The 10,998-nt window shown below is 46.2% G+C and overlaps 1 protein-coding gene across 1 annotated transcript; it reads left to right on the top strand.

Moving 5' to 3' along the window:
- The first annotated feature begins 373 nt into the window (after positions 1 to 373).
- LOC116987930 (thymidine kinase, cytosolic-like) lies at positions 374 to 3,719 on the top strand. Its single transcript, XM_033044255.1, has 3 exons — positions 374 to 484; positions 1,651 to 1,770; positions 2,778 to 3,719. Exons 1-3 carry the CDS (start codon positions 425 to 427, stop codon positions 3,012 to 3,014), a joined length of 417 nt encoding a protein of 138 aa, XP_032900146.1. The 5' UTR covers positions 374 to 424; the 3' UTR covers positions 3,015 to 3,719.
- Positions 3,720 to 10,998: the final 7,279 nt, after the last annotated feature.

The raw sequence follows: 10,998 nt of genomic DNA, 5'->3' as shown, positions 1-10,998 counted from the left end.
TTATGTGCAGGCATATAAGAGTTTGTATTAGCATCATGCTTGGCACAGGCATGCAGCACAGTGGCGCAGAGGTAGAGTTGCTTAACAGCGCCAGAGACCCAGGTTCAATCCTGACTACGGGTGCTGCCAGTGTGGAGTTTGTACATTCTCCCCGTGACCGTGTGGGTCTTTCCCAGGCGCTCCGGTTTTCTCCCTCACTTCAAAGACGTACAGATTTGTAAGTTCATTGGTTTCAGTAAAGATTGTAAATTGTCCCTAGTGTAGGATAGTGCTGGTGCACAGGGATCCTGGATGGCATGGACTCGGTGGGCCGAAGGGCGCTGGACTAAACATTCCTGTTCTTGTGCTGTACCGTTCTATGTGGCAATGTGCTTAAATAACTCCCTTTCTCAAGTTTCCAGATTGTGTTGAATTCTGCGAGGAAATGGCCAACAACGGGAAGACGGTGATTGTAGCGGCTCTGGATGGAACCTTCCAGCGGAAAGTAAGCGGAGAACGAGAGAAGGGGCAAGTGAACTTTGGGTTGGAAATCCCACTGGGGGTCATGTTGTGCAAACTCAGCTGCCCCTTCAGTGCAAAGCCCTGGCTTTAACACCAGCCACGCTCCACTTGATTTGATGTTGCCTTGGGCAGGGTAGTGATAGTTTTCATGAATTATCCTCGGAGATAAGTAAGGGTTTCTAACGAATTCCTGGAGGCGCAAGGGACCATGGAACGAAATTGGGCAAACGTGGAGAAACTTGGCAGGTCGGGCAGCATCTGTGGAGGGATATCAGTTTAGTTTATTATTGTCATATGTAACGGGGTACAGTGAAAACCGCTTGTTTGCTTGCTATCCAGTGCAAGAAAAGACTGAATACAATCAAGCCATGCACGGATAAAGGGTACAACATTTAGTGCAAGAAATAACATTGACGTCCAATTAAAGATGGTTCAAAGGTAGATAGGAGGCCAGGATCACATTCCAGATGATGAGGGAGACCTTTCAGTTGCCTGGTGTTATCTGGGAAGAAACTGTCCCTGAATCTGGAGGTGTGTGTTTTCACATTTGTGTACCTCTTGCCTGATGGGAGAGGGAGTGACCGGGGTGAGACTGTTCTTTGATTGGGGTAATAGATACAGATTAGATTAGATGGCGGTATTAGATAGCTCTTGTTGTGGGACGGGCCCAGTGAATGTTGTACGTGAGAGTGCCAAGATCTAGACCATGAGTCGGCAACCTAGGGCCCACGGGCCGGACCCGGCCCCTAACCCGAAATCATCCGGCCCGCAGGAGTTTTTTTTTGTTTTTTTTTCAATTCGTTTTCGCGACCTGGGAACTGTAGCCAGTCCCGGGGACATGAGCTGATCTGGGGACTGCAACTAGTCCCGGGGTACGCAGGCGACCTGGGCGCTACAGCCAGTCCCGGGGCAGGCGAGCCGACCTGGGAACTGCAGCCAGTCCCAGGGCACGCGAGGGGCCTCATTAGAAAAACACGTGAAAACGAATGCGAAAACAACACCAAATGTCACACTATGGCGATCCATGTGGCCGGCCATTCACTCACAGACGGGTCCTGGCCCCTATGCAGAACAAGGTTGCCAACCCCTGATCGAGACATTGTTTTCAGTATGTGGTGGGGTTTTTTAAGCAATTCTGTTTCTCTCTAGGCTTTTGGCAACATTTTGAACCTGGTACCACTGGCGGAGAGCGTGGTGAAGCTGAGCGCTGTTTGCATGATTTGTTACCGAGAGGCTGCCTACACCAAGAGGCTGGGAGTCGAAAAGGAGGTTTGTCACTCTTTCTGCTCTGTCCGAGTTCGTGGCTTTGAGTTCTTCCCTTGCGGAAATCTCGGCTGTTGAGATCCACTCACCTTTGTGTCAATGGACCACTTGTCACCCGTGAGCTCTGCAACGTGTTGTGAATCGGGGCAAGGAAGGGACCAATGCCGAGGGGTTGTGGAACCGATCGGCATCCACGTCTGCCGTGAAGAGGTGTCTGAGAGCTGGTGGAGTTACTGCTATTTCATAGCATTGTGAAAAGCAAATGCTCTCCCTTGCGTGGAGTTCACCCACTGCTCCCTTGACTGAGGCAACTAGGTTGAGATCTCAGCTTAGTAACAAATGAAACTTAATAACATTGAGAGCAGTTTTGGGCCCAATATGTGAGGAAGGATGTGCTGGCGTTGGAGGAGGTCCAGAGGAGGTTTATGTAAATGATCCCAGTAAAGGGTTGGGTTAACGTATGATTGGCGTTTGGCAGCACCAGGCCTGTACTCGCTGGAGTTTAGAAGGATGAGGGTGGACCCCCATTGAAGGTTTACTCTTTCATTCAATCATAGGTGATCTGTCTTTCCCTCTCAACCCCATTCTCCTGCCTTCTCCACATAACCCTTGACACCCATACTAATCAAGTATCTGTCAATCTCCACCTTAAAAATACCAAATGCCTCCACAGCCATCTGTGGCAATGAATTCCACAGATTCACCACCCTCTGACGAAAGAAATTCTTCCTCATCTCCTTTTGAAAGATGCGTCCTTTTATTCTGAGACTGTGCCCTCTGGTCCTAGACTCTCCCACTAGTGGAAACATCCTCTCTGTATCCACTTTATCCATGCCTTTCACTATTCAGTAAGTTTCAATGAGGTCCTCCTTCATTCTTCTAAACTCCAGCGAGTACAGGTCCAGTACCGTCAAACCAGTGGCTCATCACACATCCATTATTGGTGGGTACCATTGTTGGTACGTATGACAATGAAACACTCTCAACGTTAACTCCTCTCTCTGTTCCTCCAGGTCGAGGTGATTGGAGGCATGGACATGTATCGGGCCACTTGCAGGCGCTGTTATTTTGAAGAAGGTAACTTGCCCGCCCAACAGGATGACAAGGAAAATGAGGTCTCTGCACGGCCAGTGAAGAACGGACACCTCTTGCCTTCAAATTGTTCCCCCCTTGGGGACATGGGCAAATTGACAAGGAAACTCTTTGAAAACTTGCAGCCTTCTTCCGCGATGGCCAGCCCCTGTTCCTGAAGGCTGCCTCGGGTGCCACATTTGCTATAGCTTGCCCTTTTACCTTCTGAAGTCTGGACAGTGGTGGAGGCTGCTTTAATTTCTTTGTTTGTTAATTGCTTCAGCTTCTACGTACTGGCGACGGAGTGACTGGGTCCAAAGCTCTCTGTTGCCAATACAGCTTAAGCAAGCAGTGAGTAGAGACTGAAAATCACCCTGTTCTCAAAGTAGTTGTGCAGCAAGAACTAATTGTCAGCTTATTAATGAGGGGAAAAATGCGGATTAAGAATCTCACGTTAATTGTTACGCAGACTTCTTTTTCAAAGTGGTCACATGGGGGATTTGCAACAAATATCGGTGGTCATAAAGTCATTAATAAATCCTCAAGTCAAAAATGCATTTGAGGTTCCATTGCTAGTGTGATTGTATTAATTTGTGGTCGGCAATTATCAACTTTACAGCTAGCTAACACTCGAGACCATTAATGATGCTGTAGAATAGGGCTGAGAGGAGGAAGAAAACACTATTTTCTAACTGGAGACACTGATACTACGCACAGTTTGAGATTTTATATTCAAACTGAAAATATTGAAAGCTATGGCTTCAAAGGTCGTGAATGTATAATCCTAATTTGACATGAGTGTGACTTCAGAATCAACTGAATGCCAGAGGTGTAGGTAGGCAGGAACATGTGAAAATGTTCTTGAGTTAATTAAAATTAATTCCCATTCCATTTTTAATTCCTCCTGGGTCATATGTTGCATCTTAACAAGATGTCTCATCACCATCCCCAGCTGAATCCATCATTACCAGCATCTGAAGCGGCTTATAATTGATCAATACTTCAGCCACATGAGTCCAGAGGATAGCCTGTTGACAAGTGACTCATCTGATATTTTTCCCAATTCAATTAATGCTACAATGCTATAATAGTATATTCTGTACTGTTATTTGTTTTGTACGTGTGCATCAGCTTCATCGTGCTCCTGTACAGTATCAAACTAGATAACATGCAAATAATCACTTAGAAATAGTTATTTTTAGTTTAGTGATACTGCATGGAATGGGCCCTTCGGCCTACCGAGCCTGTACGCTAACATTAGGCACAACTTAGAATATTTATCCAAGCCAAATTAATTTACAAACCTGTACGTCTTTGGAGTGTGGGAGGAAACCAAAGCAACCGAGGGAACAGCGTACAAATTCCGTACAGACAGCACCTGTTGTCAGGATCATACCCGGGTCTCTGCCGCTGAAAAGCAGCAACTCAACCGCTGCGCCACTGTGCTGTCCTGTTATTATACTAGGCAATGCTCTAGTTTATATAAGTTAATGATCATGCCTTCAATCTCATTCCACAAGATGAGGAACCAAAGTGAAACTGAAGTTATAGAGACGTGTAGCTCAATGGTTGCCTGTAGTTTTGGGCGACACGGTGGCACAGCGGTAGAGCTGCTGCTTACAGCGTCAAAGACCCGGGTTCGAACCAGACAGGGTTTGCACGCTCTCCCTGTGTTTTGCCATGGGTTTTCTCCGGGAGCTCCGGTTTCCTCTCGCACGCCAAAGACGTGCAGGTTTGTAGGTTAATTGACCTTGGTAAAAATGTAAATTGTTCCTAGTGTTGGTGTGTGGGGATCGCTGCTCGGCACAGACTCAGTGGGCCGAAGGGCCTGTTCCATGTTGCATCTCTAAACTAAACTAAAAGCTCTTGATTTGAAGGCGCAGTTCAATGCAAGTGAATGTGTTAAGGCAACTGCAGTTTAACACCAGCTCATTTAGAATACTTCCTTGCTGGCTGGTTATTCCTGGTCTGTCTATGCATCAGACATGCAGGTCTGAATATTTTGTTTCCATGCTGTATGACTAGGACTATAATGGAGAGTCCAGGAAGTATGTAGAGGCTTTCATCAGAGGAAGCACACTTGTTCATACAGCTAAGCCTGATTCGCAGTAATAGGCAAGAGATTGAACCAAAAGGTTGCTACGTTTTTGTAATTCAATTATTGCACTCAGCTTCTAAAATATAAAGTCAGTAACACCTGCCACCACTTTAAAAAAAATGTGTTTATTAGTGCAGCAGGTTTGACTCGTTGATCAGTGGCCAATTGTTTTGTGTGCTTTATTTAGAATAATATATATTGCCATGTGAACTCAAATACAACTTCACAATGAACAGGCATCGGTACATAATGCATGCAAAGGTGTTGTAAAAAGATCCATGCCAGTTTATCAAACATTTTCAAAAATTTAATCTTTGGTTCAAACATTAATGTGGAAGAAATGTTTCGTTTGAATACAGCCCATGTGATTTAGATATAGATTTTTTTTTTTTTTTAAACTAACCAACACCCTTTGTCCACATTAATTCAGCAACTAACCAAGGGCATTAAAATGCAATGCTCAATCATAGAGTGAAGTGAAAGTAAAATGCAATACAGTGAATTAAAAGTACCTGTATAGTTTTATTTTGCCCTATCCTTACCAACCCCGCGCACTGTCATTGTGCAGGGTTGAGTTGAACTGTAGCCATGCACTTGTACTTTTCTATCACAGAAAGTTGGCCTGAATAGTTTAGGGAAACAGCGCACTCGAATCCACGCCGACTAGCGATCCTGTACATTAGCACTATCCTATACACACTGGGGACAATTTACAATCTTTACCGAAGCCAATTAACGTACAGACCTGTATGTCTTTGGAGTGTGGGAGGAAACCGGAACCATCGATGAAAATCCACGGGGAAAACGTACAGACTTCGTACGGTCGACGCCCGTTGTCAGGATCGAACCCAGTCTCTGGCTCTGTGGAGCAGCAACTCCACTGCTATGCCGCCCAAGCCGACAGCAAGTGGGTTTCTGGAAAGGCTTTAGAGGTGAAAGCTTGGGTCTACGAAACGTGAAGAGGCATCAGACTGCAAACCTAAAGGAGAGGAGCACTCACAAAACCAGAAGGAAGCAGTCTTTCACCACTTGCTTTTTGGCATTGCTCAATAACGAGCCGGATATATAAGGCACGTGCACCATAGTGCTGACCAGACTGATCAAAGTGCAAATATTCAGCATTAGCTCAAGCCATAGTAGTGGAGGTCAACTCTGGCCATTGCACTTTGTGTCCTATGCTACACTCTAAAGATCTCATATATGCAACTGGTGGAAGATCAGGGATTTTAGCTTTAGTAAGAACATTTGGCACCACAAGATAATGGGGAAACGTGGCCGATTCATCCCGCCCAGTCACACTAGCTCAGTTCCAGCCTGGAATTCGACACTAAGCCAGCAATTAGTCAGGAGAGGCACAAAATCCTGGAGTAACTCAGGCAGCATTCCCCGGAGAATGTGGATAGGTGATGTTTCAGGTTGGGACCCTTCAGACTGATATCTCTCAACTCTCCAACTTGTACTTTGCGACCAATATCTAACTCGTTGAACGTGCACGCGGTTCCAAATATGGTACAGTTTAATTATTTTTATACATTCAATCAGCATACGCCACACAGTGAAGCAAAAGCAAAATAACATCAGCCCACAATTTAAAGCCCCATTTTCAGTAGTTCACACAACATGAATAATACAAAACCATCCTTTTACAAAAAAAGTGGTTGCAATTGCAAGTATAAAGTTGTACAACAAAAAAAAAAAATCTCACAAATGAAATAAGTAATCACACTCCCATGGCTGGGTCACACAAGTTGTGCAGATGGACATTTTTATGCCTGGACTATTTTTGTCCTTGCCGCCCCATGGATCCACCCAGTCCAGAATAATGTTTGGCCGAGATTTACTTTGCACAAAAAAACATCCCAAGGAGAGTTGAGAAACATACAAGTCAAAATATGAAGTGCAAGAGGTGCAGGAAAACAGTGGGCAGCCTCTCTTCAACCAGTAGTGGTGCTTGCACGAAAGGACACAAAGTGCCAGGGTAACTCAGCTGGTGAGGCCGCATCTCTGGAGGACAAGGACAGGTGACGTTTCGGGTCGAGACCCTTCTCCAATCTGAACAAAGGTCTCGACTCCAAAGCGTGTTCAATCTGAAGAAGGGTCTGGACCTCAAACACTGCCCATCCCCGTTCTCCAGAGATGCTGCCTGACCCGCTGAGTTACTCCAGCACTTTGTGTACCAACCAGCAACAGCAGTTCCTCGTTTCTATGTTATGATGCTGGCACAATATGAGGATTTTGGAGGGAGCTTCTATTCTGAGTTGATAATTCTGATCTTTTTGTTAATCCATACACACAGCTGGTGAACAGAAGATATTTGATATTATTCACACACCAAAATGGGTGCAGCCTTTCCCCACAACTGGAGGCTGGGGTGGAGAGGGGGAAGGTGAAAACAGATGGCTTAATTAATGTGAGCCAACCAGTGAACAAGCAATCCAGTGGTTCCTGATCCCAACAGACTCAGATGGGGGGGTCACGTTCATCAGCGGACAAGATCCACCACCGATACTTTAGTGACTAGAAGGCAGGAGAGTAACTGCGACTTCCAGCTGCTCATCCAGCCTGGGGCAGCGGGTCAAACAAAACAAATGTCCAGAAGATCGGAAAGAACATTTACACCGCTCTCTCCCAAACCTCAGCAGCATTCATGAAGACGCCTTGCCGTCAACGCAGTGCGGTTTGAAATGCCCTCAGTGGTACAGCGAGGATACCATTTTGTGCACGCAAGTTTCCACATTCAACAGTGGAAGTGTGGTCAGGCTCAGTGTGTAGGAAGGAACCGCAGATGCTGGTTTACACCGAACACAGACACAAAATGCTGGAGTCACTCAACGGGACAGGCAGCACCTTCAGACTTCCGAAGAAGGGTCTCGACCCGAAACGTCACCCATTCCTTCTCTCCAGAGATGCTGCCTGTCCCACTGAGTTACTCCAGCACTTTGTGTCTATCTGTGTGTGTTATTGATTGAAGAGTGAAGATAGGGTTATCTTGATGCTTCAGCCAATATTGGCAATGGAAGGGGTGAGTGGAGGCAGATAAAACAGAGATGGCACAACTCCAACTCTCACCACCTCCATTACAAAGAGAACCTATAAACTCCTTAAAATCTCCAGGACTTTTGAATAAAACCCATGGCTCCTTCTATGCCATGCATGTCCAACATGATTCTCCACTGTGTACAGCCTTCATGTTACTTCTCTAGCTCCTAACCCAACCATAACATGACATAACCCATTTCCCCATGCCATCTAAAGTGGACACACACACACACACACACATAGAGGGTGGCCAGTGCTAGCCCAATTTGTGATCCATGCCACATACCTACAAACAAAGAGTGCCCACACTCCAGAACCCAACCTAATGAGGATGCCCACAGGTGCACCAACGAACCTGAAAATCTACAAAGGCACGGTAAATATGCACTCCGTGTTCACCATCCCCATTGCCATGTTAATAAACGCAAAATAGGCAAGCATACTTTTTTTTTATCCAAGCAGATAAAAAAACCCCAAATAAAGTCCCACTGCCGTTTGGTGCATTCCCTCATATTAAGAACGCAACTGGTTTAGGACACAACAAACTGAACCATGACCAGTGGAGGTTCGACTGCTCAAAGCTTCCAGCAAAATAAAAGTTAAGTTCCCAAGGAAAGCACAGCACAAAAGTGACCCACTGATCATTTCCCAAGCGATGTGCAACACATGTTGATATAGACCTCGCTACCTATATAAGAAAGAACTGCAAATGCTGGTTTAAATCGAAGGTAGACACAAAATGCTGGAGTAACTCAGCGGGTGAGGCAGCATCACTGGAGTGAAGGAATGGTTGAACCGAAAAGTTGCCCATTCCTTCGCTCCAGAGATGCTGCCTCACCCGCTGAGTTACTCCAGCATTTTGTGTCTACCTTAGACCAGCTACCTGCTGTGTTTACCTTTTGATTTTATCAAACATGCTTGCAATATTTGGCCTTTCTAAATTGATGCTTCATTTGGGATTATTTTTAATCAAACACACAATTCATTGGATTAGTTATAAATCATAACTTAATTTGAACCATGGATGCGCTCAATTTCCTCAGGATTTTTCCCAGTCACTGCACAAATGTTCATGAAGCAGAGACTTTAAAATTCAACATCGAACCTCAACTTCCTCAACAGATTTATTTGGCCGAATATTTCTTGGCTTTATCTCCTGAACTGTAGGGGTGAATGGAATCTCGTTTCCACAGGGTGAAAGTGTTTATAAAAGCCACATACGCGCCTGCAATTTGTCACGATTTCTCTCAAATATCTATGGGAACTCTGGCAGTGGTATTTCGGGGGAAAACAGGGGAGAAATTTATGAAGGCTGTTTTATCTCATTTCAACTATTCCCATCGAGCTACAATGGAACAGAAGGAAATGTGACAATAACTTCCATCTGTCAAAGCCATTAGCTGGAGAACAGTTGTGAGAATTCAGGGTTGGTGTCTGCTTGGACAGTATAATGATAAGCATTCGCAGTGTCAGGAGTGGAGGTAGTGACAATATTCCTCTGGAAATACCCACCATGAGAACACATTAGAGATCAACAGAAGCCAAGGAGATGAATTTCAAAAGCTCCCGGCTTGGTACAGGTACACCATCGCTTTTCCGGCACCTTGTGGTCCGGCATCTCCTTAAATCCGGTCAAAATTACGAGCGTACACTTGACATCTCCCCCCGGAAATGTGGCGCCTAGGCCGAGTGAGGCGGCCTATCCCGACCTCAACGGGACTTCTGCGGCCGATTAAATTTGCCCTCTGCAGCTGGGGCTCAGGAACTCCTGCCCGGCCGGAGCCAGCAGTTTCACTCCCATTCTTTTCCGAGGCCTACTTTGCGGGCCGGCATCTCAGCCCCCCAGCCTAGGCCGGCCGTTCCCATATCGTTGGGACTCCTCTCGTTGGCCGTGACCTATCCGACAAAACGGAATATCCAGATAAGATCTGGAACCAAGGGTGCCGGAAAATCAGTGGTAGACCTGTATCTTGTGGCATGGTACCTAGAAGACTGGGCTTGCTACTTCTAATAACACTGGGTCTAGGCTTGTTCACCTGGACAGCTGTTACTGACAGTGGAGAAACAAGGAACTGCAGATGCCAGTTCACAAAAAAAAAGATACAAAGTGCTAGAGTCACTCAGCAGGTCAGACAACATCTCTGGATAAGACTGAAGATGGGTCCTAACCCGACACGTCGCCTGTTCCTTGTTCTCCAGAGATGCTGCCTGACCCGCTGAGTTACTTCAGCACTTTGTTCTTTTGTGTTGTTACTGGCAGTGTGGCCTTGCTAAATTCGGAGTGACAGGGCTTGGAACTGGTGCCGAAACAGGGAAGCTTCGCGGAGATATGCGTCAACGTTCCTGACATTTGAAAAATTAGGGACACAGCAGGAAAAGTGGGAGTTGGCGAGTTATGGATATATGCAGAGACTGACCTTAAGCTTGGTCAATCAAAGGCTAAGAAAAGAATGGCCACGAGTTCTGAAGGGTTCATTTTAATCTCGCCTTTATCAGGCAACCCTAATGATTGATACTAGATCACATGAAGACCACCAACAGCACCCAAATCATGATCCAGCGCCATTCTTTCCTGTCCGAGTTGGATTTATTCATTGGGAAACAATTGGATGATAAATCACTGCTGGGAAAAGGTTATGTATTTGGATGAACAAGACCTTGCATTGAAAGACTAGCGTTGGGAAAGAGGTGGGAAGGAGGCGGGGGGGGGGGGGGGGGGGGGGGGGGGGTCAAGGGATCTTCCCTCCATCCCACGCTCTCCTCCATTCACCTGTGGTAGGCAGAAGCCAGGCACAGGCCTGTTTCCTTTCCACAGGAGGAGCGGGAGTGTTCACAGGGGACCCCTAGGTGACCAGTGGTGTCAGAAGAATCTCGGTGTGGGGGAAGAGGGGAGGGGGGGGGGAAGGGGGCTGAAAGGCCAGAGGGGAGAAAAAAACAACAACATCGGGAAGCATCGCGGGGGTCCAAACAAAACAAAGATAGACACAAAATGCTGGAGTAACTCAGCTGGACAGGCAGCATCTCAG

This window comes from Amblyraja radiata, chromosome 26, assembly GCF_010909765.2.
Source record: "Amblyraja radiata isolate CabotCenter1 chromosome 26, sAmbRad1.1.pri, whole genome shotgun sequence".
NCBI classification, from domain to species: domain Eukaryota; kingdom Metazoa; phylum Chordata; class Chondrichthyes; order Rajiformes; family Rajidae; genus Amblyraja; species Amblyraja radiata.
This window is presented reverse-complemented; position numbering and strand designations above follow the sequence as displayed.

Coding starts and splice junctions, on each gene's coding strand:
- LOC116987930 (XM_033044255.1), top strand. CDS start 425: ATGGCCAACAACGGGAAGACGGTGATTGTAGCGGCTCTGGATGGAACC. Junction 485..1,650: donor ATGGAACCTTCCAGCGGAAA/GTAAGCGGAGAA, acceptor GTTTCTCTCTAG/GCTTTTGGCAACATTTTGAA. Junction 1,771..2,777: donor GGCTGGGAGTCGAAAAGGAG/GTTTGTCACTCT, acceptor CTGTTCCTCCAG/GTCGAGGTGATTGGAGGCAT.